At 35.2% G+C, this 12,076-nt stretch overlaps 1 protein-coding gene across 1 annotated transcript in view; it reads left to right on the top strand.

Annotated features, from left to right (window-relative positions):
* Positions 1–12,076, top strand: part of ABCD3 (ATP binding cassette subfamily D member 3) — an 89,421-nt gene that overhangs the window by 53,244 nt on the left and 24,101 nt on the right. The window contains exons 5-10 of the mRNA XM_061411142.1: positions 1,946–2,015; positions 3,370–3,467; positions 3,820–3,943; positions 6,528–6,584; positions 8,844–8,986; positions 11,904–11,973. Coding sequence (XP_061267126.1) covers positions 1,946–2,015; positions 3,370–3,467; positions 3,820–3,943; positions 6,528–6,584; positions 8,844–8,986; positions 11,904–11,973 — 562 coding nt within the window. The remainder of the gene's footprint in view (positions 1–1,945; positions 2,016–3,369; positions 3,468–3,819; positions 3,944–6,527; positions 6,585–8,843; positions 8,987–11,903; positions 11,974–12,076) is intronic.

Raw genomic sequence — 12,076 nt, 5'->3', positions numbered from 1 at the left:
GAGTGGACTCAGAGTGGACTCAGAGTGGACTCTGATATCTGATTCGCTCAGCACATTTGGCCCATGTGCTTTGCAGATAAATGTGGTCAGAGCTCTGTCCTGGGAGCAGGCCCTTTTTTGTAAATTCTTTAGGTAGCTAAGGGGAAGGCAAACAAGAAAGGCTTCCTGACACTTCTGTTTCTTAAAAATAATCAGCCTAAAACTAGCCTGAGGCCAAAGAGGTGCATTTTGGCAAATTGTGTTCCTCTATACTGCCATATGCAATCATAAATGTATATTTTATTTACACCCACTTGGCTGTAACATTTTAAAATTACCAAACTATCTTAATTCCTATATGTTTTAGAAGTAGTTATGATTGGGACTACTGTAAAATTACTCTTTATTGATGATTATTTTTCTTTTGCAGCGGAATAATAAGCAGAAATAAAGCTTTATTCAAGAAACCATTTTTTAAATTTATAGCTGCTACTCCAATGGTAAACCATTGCTGAATGATGGCATGTGCTTTACCAGTGTTTGATAATCTTGTGTGTTTCACAGCTTGGGCAGCACTAAAGCACTTTGATTTTATGTGAAATTTGGTTCAGTTTTAATTTAAACCTCTAAACTTTTGTACTGTCTTAATTGCTTCTCATCTCTAATATTCTTACTGCTGTAGACAACATTTTTGTGTGGTTCTATTGTAACTTCTTTCTAGTTCAGCTTAAATTTTTTTTCTTTTTAAATTTTTAGCAGCTATGTCAAGATTGGATCATTAATTTTTCTATTGGTCTAGAGTAACATTTCCCAAAATATGTTCTTGGGAATCTTAGCTATGGCGAAGGAAATGCTACAGTGCTACAAAACTATCTCAGAGAGTTTTACAATGTATAATATACTTGAGAGCTTTGAGAGGCTCTTTGGTAAAGAAATTTGTTAGCTTTAACTCAGGTTTTCCCAAATTTCTTTGACCGTGGACTTCTTTTGCCCTAAAAGATCAGTTGATGTTACTTGGCATTATTCACCTACTCCCTCATAAAAAGCAAATTATTTCTCTGTCAGTGTGTATCCCAGTCATTTGTGTGTGTGTGTGTGTGTGTGTGTGTGTGGAGCTAGGTTTGAATCATTTAGCACAATTGTTTTTAAAAATATATTTAATTTGCTTTGGGGAATATTAGTATTATTTGGAAAAAGAGTACATGATCAAATTCTATTTTTGCACTAGCGCATTTGGTAGTCAAAGATCCTTTACTTATAATGACATCATGGCTTTCTAGGTTAAAAGTAGCAGAATCCTTTAAATAAATTCTTAGTGGATATTTTAAAAACAGTAAATATTTTAAATAAATTAAAAATAGATAGAAGATCTTGTTTCATTGAAATCCCACTATCATCTGTTTTGATAAGATTTTCTTACAACTATTGCTTTCTTAGTTGTTTTTGCTCTCCAATAGCAGAATTGAGTAGTTGCAGCAGAGACCTTACGGCCTGCAAAGCTAAGAAGGGTTTACTGATCTCTCATTAGTCTGTCTCTCTGCCATTAGTTCATACAAATGACAATCAGTATGTTAAAATATTTAAAACAAACAAATACTAGTTTGTTTTATCCACAGTAATCCACTCCTGGGTCTGTAAAGTTAATTGTTTCACCATATAAAACCCCTTTTGTGACTGCTTAATTAAGCCTGCTGTTTAATTATCATTTTTATGAGGGAAAGAACTAGCTGTCATTCTTATTTAATTTTGCCATTTATAGAGTGATTTCCAGGCAAGCTGTTTAAAATGGTAAAATTTCAAAAGTTCAAGCTTTTGTTAGAAAATGATTTTAGCATCTTTTTTTTTTATTGATTCATTTGATTCAATAAACTTTTCCAAAAATAATTTTAGAGATTTACAGAGTTTTTTTGTGTGTGACAAATATTGCTTCTTTTGCAACTAATGCATTGCATGTGGTGGTTTGCAGTGGTATCATTGGTCGTAGCAGAAAAGATTTCAAGAAATACTTATTCAACTTCATCGCTGCTATGCCTCTCGTAAGTGTTATTTCTTTAAAAATTTTTACATAGAAAAAAATTGCATCTTACTAAAATCTTTTAAGGATTTTTACTTATTAAGTTCTTTAAAGATTTATATGCTAAATTTTTTCAAGTTTAGTTTTGTAACTTAGAGGAAATGTATCAATGCAAACCTTTACACTAGATGGAAAAACTTAAAGGAATTATGCTTGGATCAATTTCTTTGCATCATATGTGGGTATGTACAACTGGAGATGATGTTTTCTGACCGTTAGGCCAGAGTTTCTCATAGTAACATAGTAAACAGGATGGAAATAGTATCCCTCCCCAAGCTGTGACAACAAAAAATGTCTTCAGTGTCTCCAAACATTGCCAGATGTCCTGTGAGGGCTAAGGTGAGGTTGTGGAGGCAGTGAGCTGAGGGCAGAAATCCTGGTTGAGAGTCATTGATGTGGGCTGTACACTGTTACTTGAACCACTAACGTGATTTAAGTTAAATTGGAATTTATTGCGTGAATTTACTAAAAATAAAGATAAGTGGTCCAAATCATAAGTAATTTTCTTAGCTTGAGTATTTTATTGGCACAATAAGAATTTTAGTATTTTTTGTGTGAGAGTAATAGGGAGGAACTTGATTGTAAAATTTACTTGATTGTAAAATCTAATTATTAGAAAATATGTCAGATTTAATAAAGCTTGAGGATAGTCATACATGGAAATCCTTCTAAAAGAGAAAATTAAGCAGCATTGGTGTCAATCAAAGATTAAGATTCAGCAGACCAGTGTTTTCTTGACAAAATTTTTATGTAAATGTGACTTTAGAACTATGTAAAAATTAATTTTAATATAGTGGTGGAAAAGAGTAAAGGTGACTCCAGAAATAATCTAGAAAATGGCGTTAATTGGTGTAAAACTTGTGGTATTTTTTTTAACAGATGCAAATGTGGTGTGTATAGAATCCCATTAGCTAGGATTGTAGTGCTGGTAGTAGCAAAGAAAAGATATACTAAGCATAAATGTCAGTACTCCTGAAGCAAGTTCTTTACATTGAATAAACAGGTGACAAATTTGGCCTTTTGTTTGTTTATACACACCTTCCCCACCGCAAATAGTTGCAAGATTCTTTTCATAATTAATACTAATATATTTTAAAATTAATTTTCAAGTAAAGGGTAATAGCTAATTGCATTTGATGTAGCATATTCTCTTTGTGTGTTTGGGACTGTTAAGTAAAAACTGAATTATATCAATTCAAACTATCAGTTATTAAAAAATTATAGGATTTGGGGACAAAGCCAATGATAGGAAAATAAATTATGATTTCGTAAGCAGAAATGAAGCAAAACTAATAATGTGTGTTTGTTTGTTTTAGATTTCTCTGGTTAATAACTTCTTGAAGTTTGGGTTAAATGAGCTCAAACTGTGCTTCCGAGTAAGATTAACCAAGTACCTCTATGAGGAATATCTCCAGTAAGTGATAACCTAATTTTATATTAAAAATAAAAATAATACTTATGATAATGAGATATAGAAGTCTTTCTTTTTTATTAGATATGTTTTTCAAGTGAATTGCTCTTGAACCAGAAGCATATATGGAAAGATCTCAACTATTTGGAATCTAATCCTGACTTCCATTAACTGGCAAATCATCCTTCTCTAGACTGGGATCTTCATCTCTAAAATAAATTAGGGCAATCTTTAGGTCCTCTTCTAGCTCCAAAGTTTTCTGTTTCTACAAATTTGTACTACATAGTATAACATGATATTTTTGTTGTTGTTTTTTAGAATCATTTGTTTTAAAATCATCTTCTTGTTATTTTAGAGCTTTCACATATTATAAAATGGGAAATCTGGACAACAGAATAGCTAATCCAGACCAGCTACTTACACAAGATGTGGAAAAGTTTTGTAACAGTGTAGTTGATCTGTATTCAAATCTTAGTAAGGTAAGTGTGTCTGTTTTTGTTGTTAATTTGCTAAATTTTGAATCTAAGCAAATGTATATGATGAACATGACAGCAGCCTATAAGTATTTAATGCTTTTATTAAAAAAATTAAACTTAAAAGCTTCTGCACAACAAAGGAAACTATTAGCAAGGTGAAAAGGCAGCCTTCAGAATGGGAGAAAATAATAGCAAATGAAGCAACGGACAAACAACTAATCTCAAAAATATACAAGCAACTCCTCCAGCTCAACTCCAGAAAAATAAATGACCCAATCAAAAAATGGGCCAAAGAACTAAATAGACATTTCTCCAAAGAAGACATACAGATGGCTAACAAACACATGAAAAGATGCTCAACATCACTCATTATCAGAGAAATGCAAATCAAAACCACTATGAGGTACCATTTCACGCCAGTCAGAATGGCTGCAATCCATGTCTACAAGCAATAAATGCTGGAGAGGGTGTGGAGAGAAGGGAACTCTCTTGCACTGTTGGTGGGAATGCAAACTAGTACAGCCACTATGGAGAACAGTGTGGAGATTCCTTAAAAAACTGGAAATAGAACTGCCTTATGATCCAGCAATCCCACTGCTGGGCATACACACTGAGGAAACCAGAAGGGAAAGAGACACATGTACCCCAATGTTCATCGCAGCACTGTTTATAATAGCCAGGACATGGAAGCAACCTAGATGCCCATCAGCAGATGAATGGATAAGAAAGCAGTGGTACATATACACAGTGGATGTCTTCCTACCCATTTCTCCACTTCAGTATTTCTAATTCTAATAGCTCATTTAATTAATAGTCAAAAATTTTTCACAAGATATTAGTATATTTCAATTTTTCTAATTACTGTTTTTCCCCCTTTCCAGAATATTGCCAGAGCTTTTGACTCTGACCTTAACCAGTGTTCTTCATGATGGTTATATCAGCTCTTACTTATTCTTCTTATCTCACCATCCTTACAGTTTTTGCTGTGATTTTCTCGTGAAGCCATTTTCTTTGCCTTTACTTCCTGCATTAGCTGGGAAATGCAGTGGTCATCTTGAAGATTTCTGCTTAGCATTACCGCCTCCCCCTCTTCCTCTCAGATGCCCCATTTCCCATCTGATCCACATGACTGCTCTTGATCTGTGGTCGGAACTTGTCTCAAAGAGGACCACTTATAGTATCTTGCCTTGGGCCACAGTTAATCCACGTATCCAGTCTTGAGACAGAAAACTGTATACAAGGCGCTGGGTCACAATGGAAGACTAGGAATACTTCCTCTTCAGCCATGTGGACGAAGAAGTACAGGCAGGTGTTAGAAAAGTAATGTGTATTCACAAGAACTTTACCCCTCTTGATAGGCCTACTACTAAGATGCCTTTTTCACTTCATGCCAAACTTTGTCCTTTATTTAGCTCTTTCTTTAAGTCTTTACTGATCCAAACTCTAGAAACTGAGGTAGCAACAAATTGCTCGGTAATCCAGCTGCCTTTTTCCTCTGCCTTTTACCACATTTTAAAGTTTGTTCTCCATGTGTGTGTGGTGGTTGGGGTCGGGAAGGAGAGATGCTGTATATATTATTCTGGTAATTTTGTAGACCTTGTTGTGTATTCTTTATTACATCTTGGCACTTGAGTTAGTCCATAGCTCAGGACTTACCACATCTGCAATAAAGAAAAATGTTAGCATATTAACTAATTGTAGTGGTGCTATATACTATAGTATATTTACTTTATAAAATATGTAATTGTTTGAACTCTGACTTAAACTGAATCATTATTTTTGTCAGTAATTTAAGTGCACTTGAACTTTATATGTATACGTAAGTATGCCTAACTTCTTGATAGTTCGTAAGACAGGAAAGAAAAGGTTCATCTTAGTACAAGCCAATTATGAGCCAACCCACCTATCCTAGTAATGATATAGATATTAGAAAAGGTGGCTATGGACTTAAATGAACACGATTTGGGTTTCTTGAAAAACACTTCAAAACATGTACAACTTTTGGTATGTCAATTAAATTGTCTCTATGTGAAGAGCAGTAAATTAATGTTATTTTAGTTTTAGGAGCTTGAGTTTTAGATCATAAAATTAAGATTTATAAACTTACTCAATGTATTTCAACATATAGATGTTGTGGTAAAGTCTAACATCAAGAGCAGAAAGAGTCTCTCATTTTTCAGATGAAGATATATAGAAACCAGAAAAACAGATAGTAGATTTGGGGTTATAACTCAGATCATTTTCTTGCATCTTTACAGTACATTAAGAAATTGCTAAGTAAGTAATGGTTAGTTGTCACAGTAGAGCTATCTTAGTTGATGGAAAGTGGTAAATATTTTCCCTAATTGATGATCAGTAGACATTGGTCAGGCTGTCTCCATTTTGAGCTTCTTGAGAATAAGAATTGTGTCTTTTATGTATTCATCGAGCTACGTACTGTACAGTACCTTGTACATAGTGAGAACTCTACATGTTGACAATTATGTGTTAAATGTTGACTAGCATTGTGTATTTAACATGCTTATTAGCTATCAGTGTGGCAGTTTTGTTCTTTTTAATTCTGTGCCTTCTGATGTTTATTTTACAGCCATTTTTAGACATAGTTTTGTATATCTTCAGGTTAACCAGTGCAATAGGAGCTCAGGTGAGTTTACTTTTTCTGTCTTTTAAATTGCTTTAATACTGTGCTGTGAATAGCTGGATGGTTTGTTGGAATTTTTATGTATCTCAAAGAGTGTGATTTTACAAGTGTAGCTAATAAAGTCTGGTTATAAAATAATACTCTACTAGAGATTTTTAAAGTTTTCTGATTCAGCTTTTCAGTTTTTCTTAAGCCAGACGCTTGGAAAATTTTTGTGGTTTTAATAACCAGAAATGCTTAAACATTGAACACACCTGTATTTATTGTTGCAAGGTAATGCCTAAAAGGGGCTTCACTGGTAGCTCAGCTGGTAAAGAATCCATCTGTAATGCAGTAGACCCCGGTTTGATTCCTGGGTTAGGAAGATCCCCTGGAGAAAGGATAGGCTACCCACTCCAGTATTCCTGGGCTTACCTGGTGGCTCAGCTGATAAAGAATCCGCCTGCAATGTGGGAGACCTGGGTTCGACTGCTGGGTTGGGAAGCTCCCCTGGAGAAGGGAAAGGCTACCCTCTCCAGTATTCTGGCCTGAAGAATTGCATGGACTGTATGTATAGTCAATGGGGTCGCAAAGAGTCAGACACGACTGAGCGACTTTCACTTTCTTTTTTATTTCAGTGCCTAAAAAGAGATTTGGAGACAGCTATTTTAATATGAAATATGAATGTTTAATTACATTTAGAATGACTATAACAGTTTTAATAGTATTTTATAATAATATAAATTGTTGACTGTCCCATGAGGTCATCTTATTAGGTCTCTTTGACATTTGTGTTGATAAGATCTTTAAATGTTCTGAGTATTCTTATTGAAGTCTAACTTTAGTCATTTAATATGTAAGATTATTGTTATATATTTATAACACAATCATATAATAATTTGGTTGTTTTATGTATATATATATACATATTTATGTATATATTTTTGTGGTTATTAATAAATAATTTATATAGTGACTTTTGTTCCATTTCAAAACATTGGGGAAAATAGTTTTTTATTTTAATGTTCTTGTTTGTCTTCCTAACCTTTTGATACCTCATAAGTTGGGTTAAATCATTTTTATAACTTGTTTTTACTATAAATAAGTAAATAGTCTTAATGCCTCTTATTGGTATAACTTTTTATGGTACTTATTACATGTTTATAACACTTAAGTATTATATTTATATTTAAAAATGTCTCCATATATTATTTTCTGATTTTGTATTTCTTAGAGGTAGAGACTATGCTTTAGTTATCTCTTTTATCCGTACCTCTAGTAATTATTGAAAAGCATTGAATCAGTCACATTGAATTTAAAAATAATACACACCATATTCCAATTTAATATATGCTATATTCCATATACACTGTCTGAATAAAAAGATGAGTAAGACACAGTTCCTACTGAAGAGGAGTTATGATCTGGTGAAAGAATAGATAGTCAAACAGTTGTAATGGAGAGTGATAAGCCCAGTAGTGGAAGTGAATAATGTCTTTAGTGTCCAGAAGAATTGGAGGTGATACTGGAGCTGCTTTGAGGATAAGTCAGACTTTTTTAGATATGTCAGGCTTGCTAGACAGAAGAACAACTTCACTGAGTAGCATGTTCAGGAAACAATTATTTCAGTATGGCAGAACATAAGGATATATATGGGAATGAAGAGTTTGAAAAGGCAAGCTTGAAGCTTCTCTCTTGGAAGGGTCAATGCATATGGAGATACTTTACCACATTATGGCAGCTAGAAGCAAGACGCGGGAGAAGGGAAAGGCAAATGAGCTCATTTGCGGGAACTGAGCTTGAGGTTACAGAGAAGTAAACAAAAGATGTACAGTAAATATTTGGAAACAGTATCTAGGACTGATGGGATTAGAGATATAAATTTGGGAGGCAAAGGGAGCAAGAAAAGGAAACCTCAGGCAATACTAACTAGTGAGAAGGTGAAAGAGAGTTCTGCACATTATTGTGGAATCAAGAATATCAAGAAGAGCTCCGTCAGAAGAGTTTTTAGATGCTGTAGAAAGAGTGAGGACTGCAATTAGGAGTTTTTAAGTGAGCAAATTTGGGAGAGCTGGGGGAGAGATGTATGGTGGGAGGAGAAGTAAATGAGTAGTGAAAACAAAGAGGCCCAGTGGGTATCTTCTTAGAAAAGAAACAAGGGAAAAAGTCAAAAGAGTGATTTCTTTCAAGGTAACTGGAGTTAATTATAAATTGTGCGTGTTGCATTCAGTGAATTTATGATATCCTTGATCTTTGTATATCTTTCTCTCCTAATAATATCAGGGCCCAGCAAGCATGATGGCCTACTTGCTTGTTTCTGGGCTATTCCTAACTCGAATTAGACGACCCATTGGTAAGATGACAATAACTGAGCAAAAACTTGAAGGAGAGTATAGATACGTTAATTCTCGGCTCATCACAAACAGGTAAGGACAAATGTATTAAATGTATTTAACTGTACTAAAAATTCCTTTGTGTGGATATTGAAGTCATGTAAGCCAACTCCAAAAAATCTAGTAACGCTGTTACTGAAATTATGTCTCTGTGTATTTACTTCTTTTGAAAATATACATTATGAAGGATATTGGTTTTATTAAGTAATCTTAATAACTACATTTCTAACCCTTTTTCTTATTAACTATTTAGTATCCCTGATTGACCTCTTCGTGTCTTCTGTTGGCTAATTTTCTGTTAATTTCACATAAAGCAAAGTCAGAAATTTTAATTCAAATTTACTTACTTCTTCAGAGAAAATTTTATCTCAGTTTATCCACAAGTATTTTTTGTTTGAGTCTATATTTGGAGCACTCAAAGTTAATGCAGTCTCGTTGCATGTGTCTCTGTCTATTTTCCAGATAGTTTGAAAATCCAAAGTAGGGAGAAGTATTGGGCTTTAGAGCCAGGCTGCCTAGTTTCCAAATCTACCTTCTCCACCTATCAATTATATAATATATGACTTCTGGAAAGTTATTTATAGTTTCATTTTTCTTATTTATACTAGGTAGCTAATTCAGGGTTGTCATGAGGACTAATATGATATATATAAAACTTCCAGCACTGTTTTTAATGTGTAGCAGGTACTCAATAAATTTTCTCATGTATTGATGATCTGTCAACCTTAAGTCATTTTGAGTCATATTTATTTACTACCCTGTTGGCATTACAGAATTATTTAGGAAATGGTCTTTTAAAAGTTCCTTCTTCATTTCCTTGGATTGATAAAACAGTACTTACTGGTTTTAAATAGGCTTTTTGTGTTGTAGGGAGGCAGAAGAATAAAAGGTTTTGTACAGAGGTGATTTGCCAAGTGAATGAAAGAGCTATTAGCTAGGATGTTTTCCAATGCAAGAAACGGAAAACCCTGACTCGGGTGGCTCCAACAATAAGGACATTTACTACTTCACATAAAAACTCTTAAGATGGACCAGCTCCAGGCACAGCATGCTCAGGGTGTCTGACTCTTCTCCTGACTCTGTCCTCCTCTATATGTTCCCCCTTTCCTCTGGCTAATTATTTTTCTGATCATAGGATGGCAAAAGCAGTTCTAGATCTAGATCCACCAGCCCTCGTCTCCTGCAAAAAGCCCAGAAACAAAAGCAGCCACTTTTGCCGTCTCTTTAAGAGAGTGGGAAGCCCCCACAACAACTTTCTTTTCACATCTCATTGGCCAGAATTATCACTAAAGCAGTTACAGCGAAGTCACTGGCTTAGATCAGTTGGAACTCTTTCCCCTTTGGATTGGGGCTTGAGGCTGTTCCTCAACCACTTGGGTGCCTAGAAAAGGATACAAAACTTTAAGAAAATTGGGGTTCTCTTAGGAGGAAGGATATGGAAGAGAAAAGATGCTGAATAGGCAGTTGTTAGTATTGTGGAAGTTCTGAGCTTTCAGGTTTTAAGTTTAGGATAAAATGTTCAGGAGAAGTAGGGTTCTCACCTTGTCTTTCTCAATGGACTTAAATGTGTGGAGGAGGTAGAAGGAATTAAGAAATTTTAGGTACAGAATTCTGTTAAACTAGGATTCTGATACCCTGGGGCTCTCTGCTGCTGCTGCTGCTAAGCCGTGTCAGTCGTGTCCGACTCTGTGCAACCCCATAGACGTCAGCCCACCAGGCTTCCCTGTCCCTGGGGTTCTCCAGGCAAGAACACTGGAGTGGGTTGCCATTTCCTTCTCCAATGCATCAAAGTGAAAAGTGAAAGTGAAGTCGCTCAGTCATGTCCGACTCTTAGCGACCCCATGGACTGCAGCCTACCAGGCTCCTCCATCCATGGGATTTTCCAGGCAAGAGAACTGCAGTGGGATGCCATTGCCTTCTCCTTGGGGCTATTATTGTGTAAAGGAAACTGGGAAAGGCTAGTCAAACATGATGCAACTATATGGAAAGTTAATTTACTTAAAGGTATTGAGGTAAGGGCTACCTTGTTTTTATGATGCAAAAAAAATACAGGTACATTTTAGACTAGAATATAATGTTCACATAAATTTTTGAGGCGGGGGAAGAGACTTTTAAGAAATATTGTGTTTTAACTTTGCCTTCTAGACTCGCATGTAAATCTTTCCTTTCCTCTGTTGTAAGAGATACTTTGCTGAGACAGTTTGCATCAATCTGGGTAGAGTAGAAAACTAGATGTTAGGGTCAGATACAAGTTATAATCTCAGCTGTTTAACTTGTCAGCTGCATGACTTCTGCACATTAACTACACTAAACCTTTCTTCACTCATAAAATGCCCTTTTTTTCCTAGTTAAGATTGTTGTGGCCCCTGTGTACCCGTTCAGATCAGCTCAGGGAAAGAGGAATTGTTGTGAGGATATGGTGGGGTTCAAAGAATAAGGACAACTGTGCAGCTAGGCCTCCTGGGAGCTGGCAACTGTCAGGCGGGGAGGAATTAATTTGTTTTTCTGTCCTTTAAAGGCTATATGTCATGCATCACTACCTGTTTTTTTCCTAACTCTTGTTGTCTCCTTTCCCTTCTGGCTCAGTTTGTAATCTGAGATGGCTGTCCCAGTCCTGCCTTCCTATATGTCATGGTATCTTCCTTCTTGTTTCTTTATTCACTTTTCTGAGAACTAGCTCAGCACATCTTTTCCAGCCAGGCTACATGTGGGATATGCAACTCGTGTCCAAAGTGCAGCCTGTGATGCAGTCAGGTGTATCAGTACAGGTGTAACTGTGCTCTGATCAGTTGAGCTATGTATAGATCATGGCTTGAGAAGTACCCAATAAACTGTTAGTCACAGAGTGTTCGTTTATATACAAATATTTAGTCAATAAATATGGTATTTTAAGTTATTTTCTAGGCTTAAGTAGCATTAAAACTAATTGCTAAATTATTTTCCTTAATAGTGAAGAAGTTGCCTTTTACAATGGAAATAAAAGAGAAAAGCAGACAATCCACTCAGTCTTCCAAAAACTGGTAAGATAAACATGTTGGAGGCTCATGTATGTATGGAAAAAAAAAATCTTGACCTGTGCCAGGATACATATATACCTTTAATCTTTAAAAGATTTATTTTTAA

Source organism: Bos javanicus, chromosome 3 (genome assembly GCF_032452875.1).
Source record: "Bos javanicus breed banteng chromosome 3, ARS-OSU_banteng_1.0, whole genome shotgun sequence".
In the NCBI taxonomy this organism is placed as follows: domain Eukaryota; kingdom Metazoa; phylum Chordata; class Mammalia; order Artiodactyla; family Bovidae; genus Bos; species Bos javanicus.
Note: the sequence above shows the minus strand (reverse complement) of the source record. Positions and strands in the feature narration are given on the sequence as shown.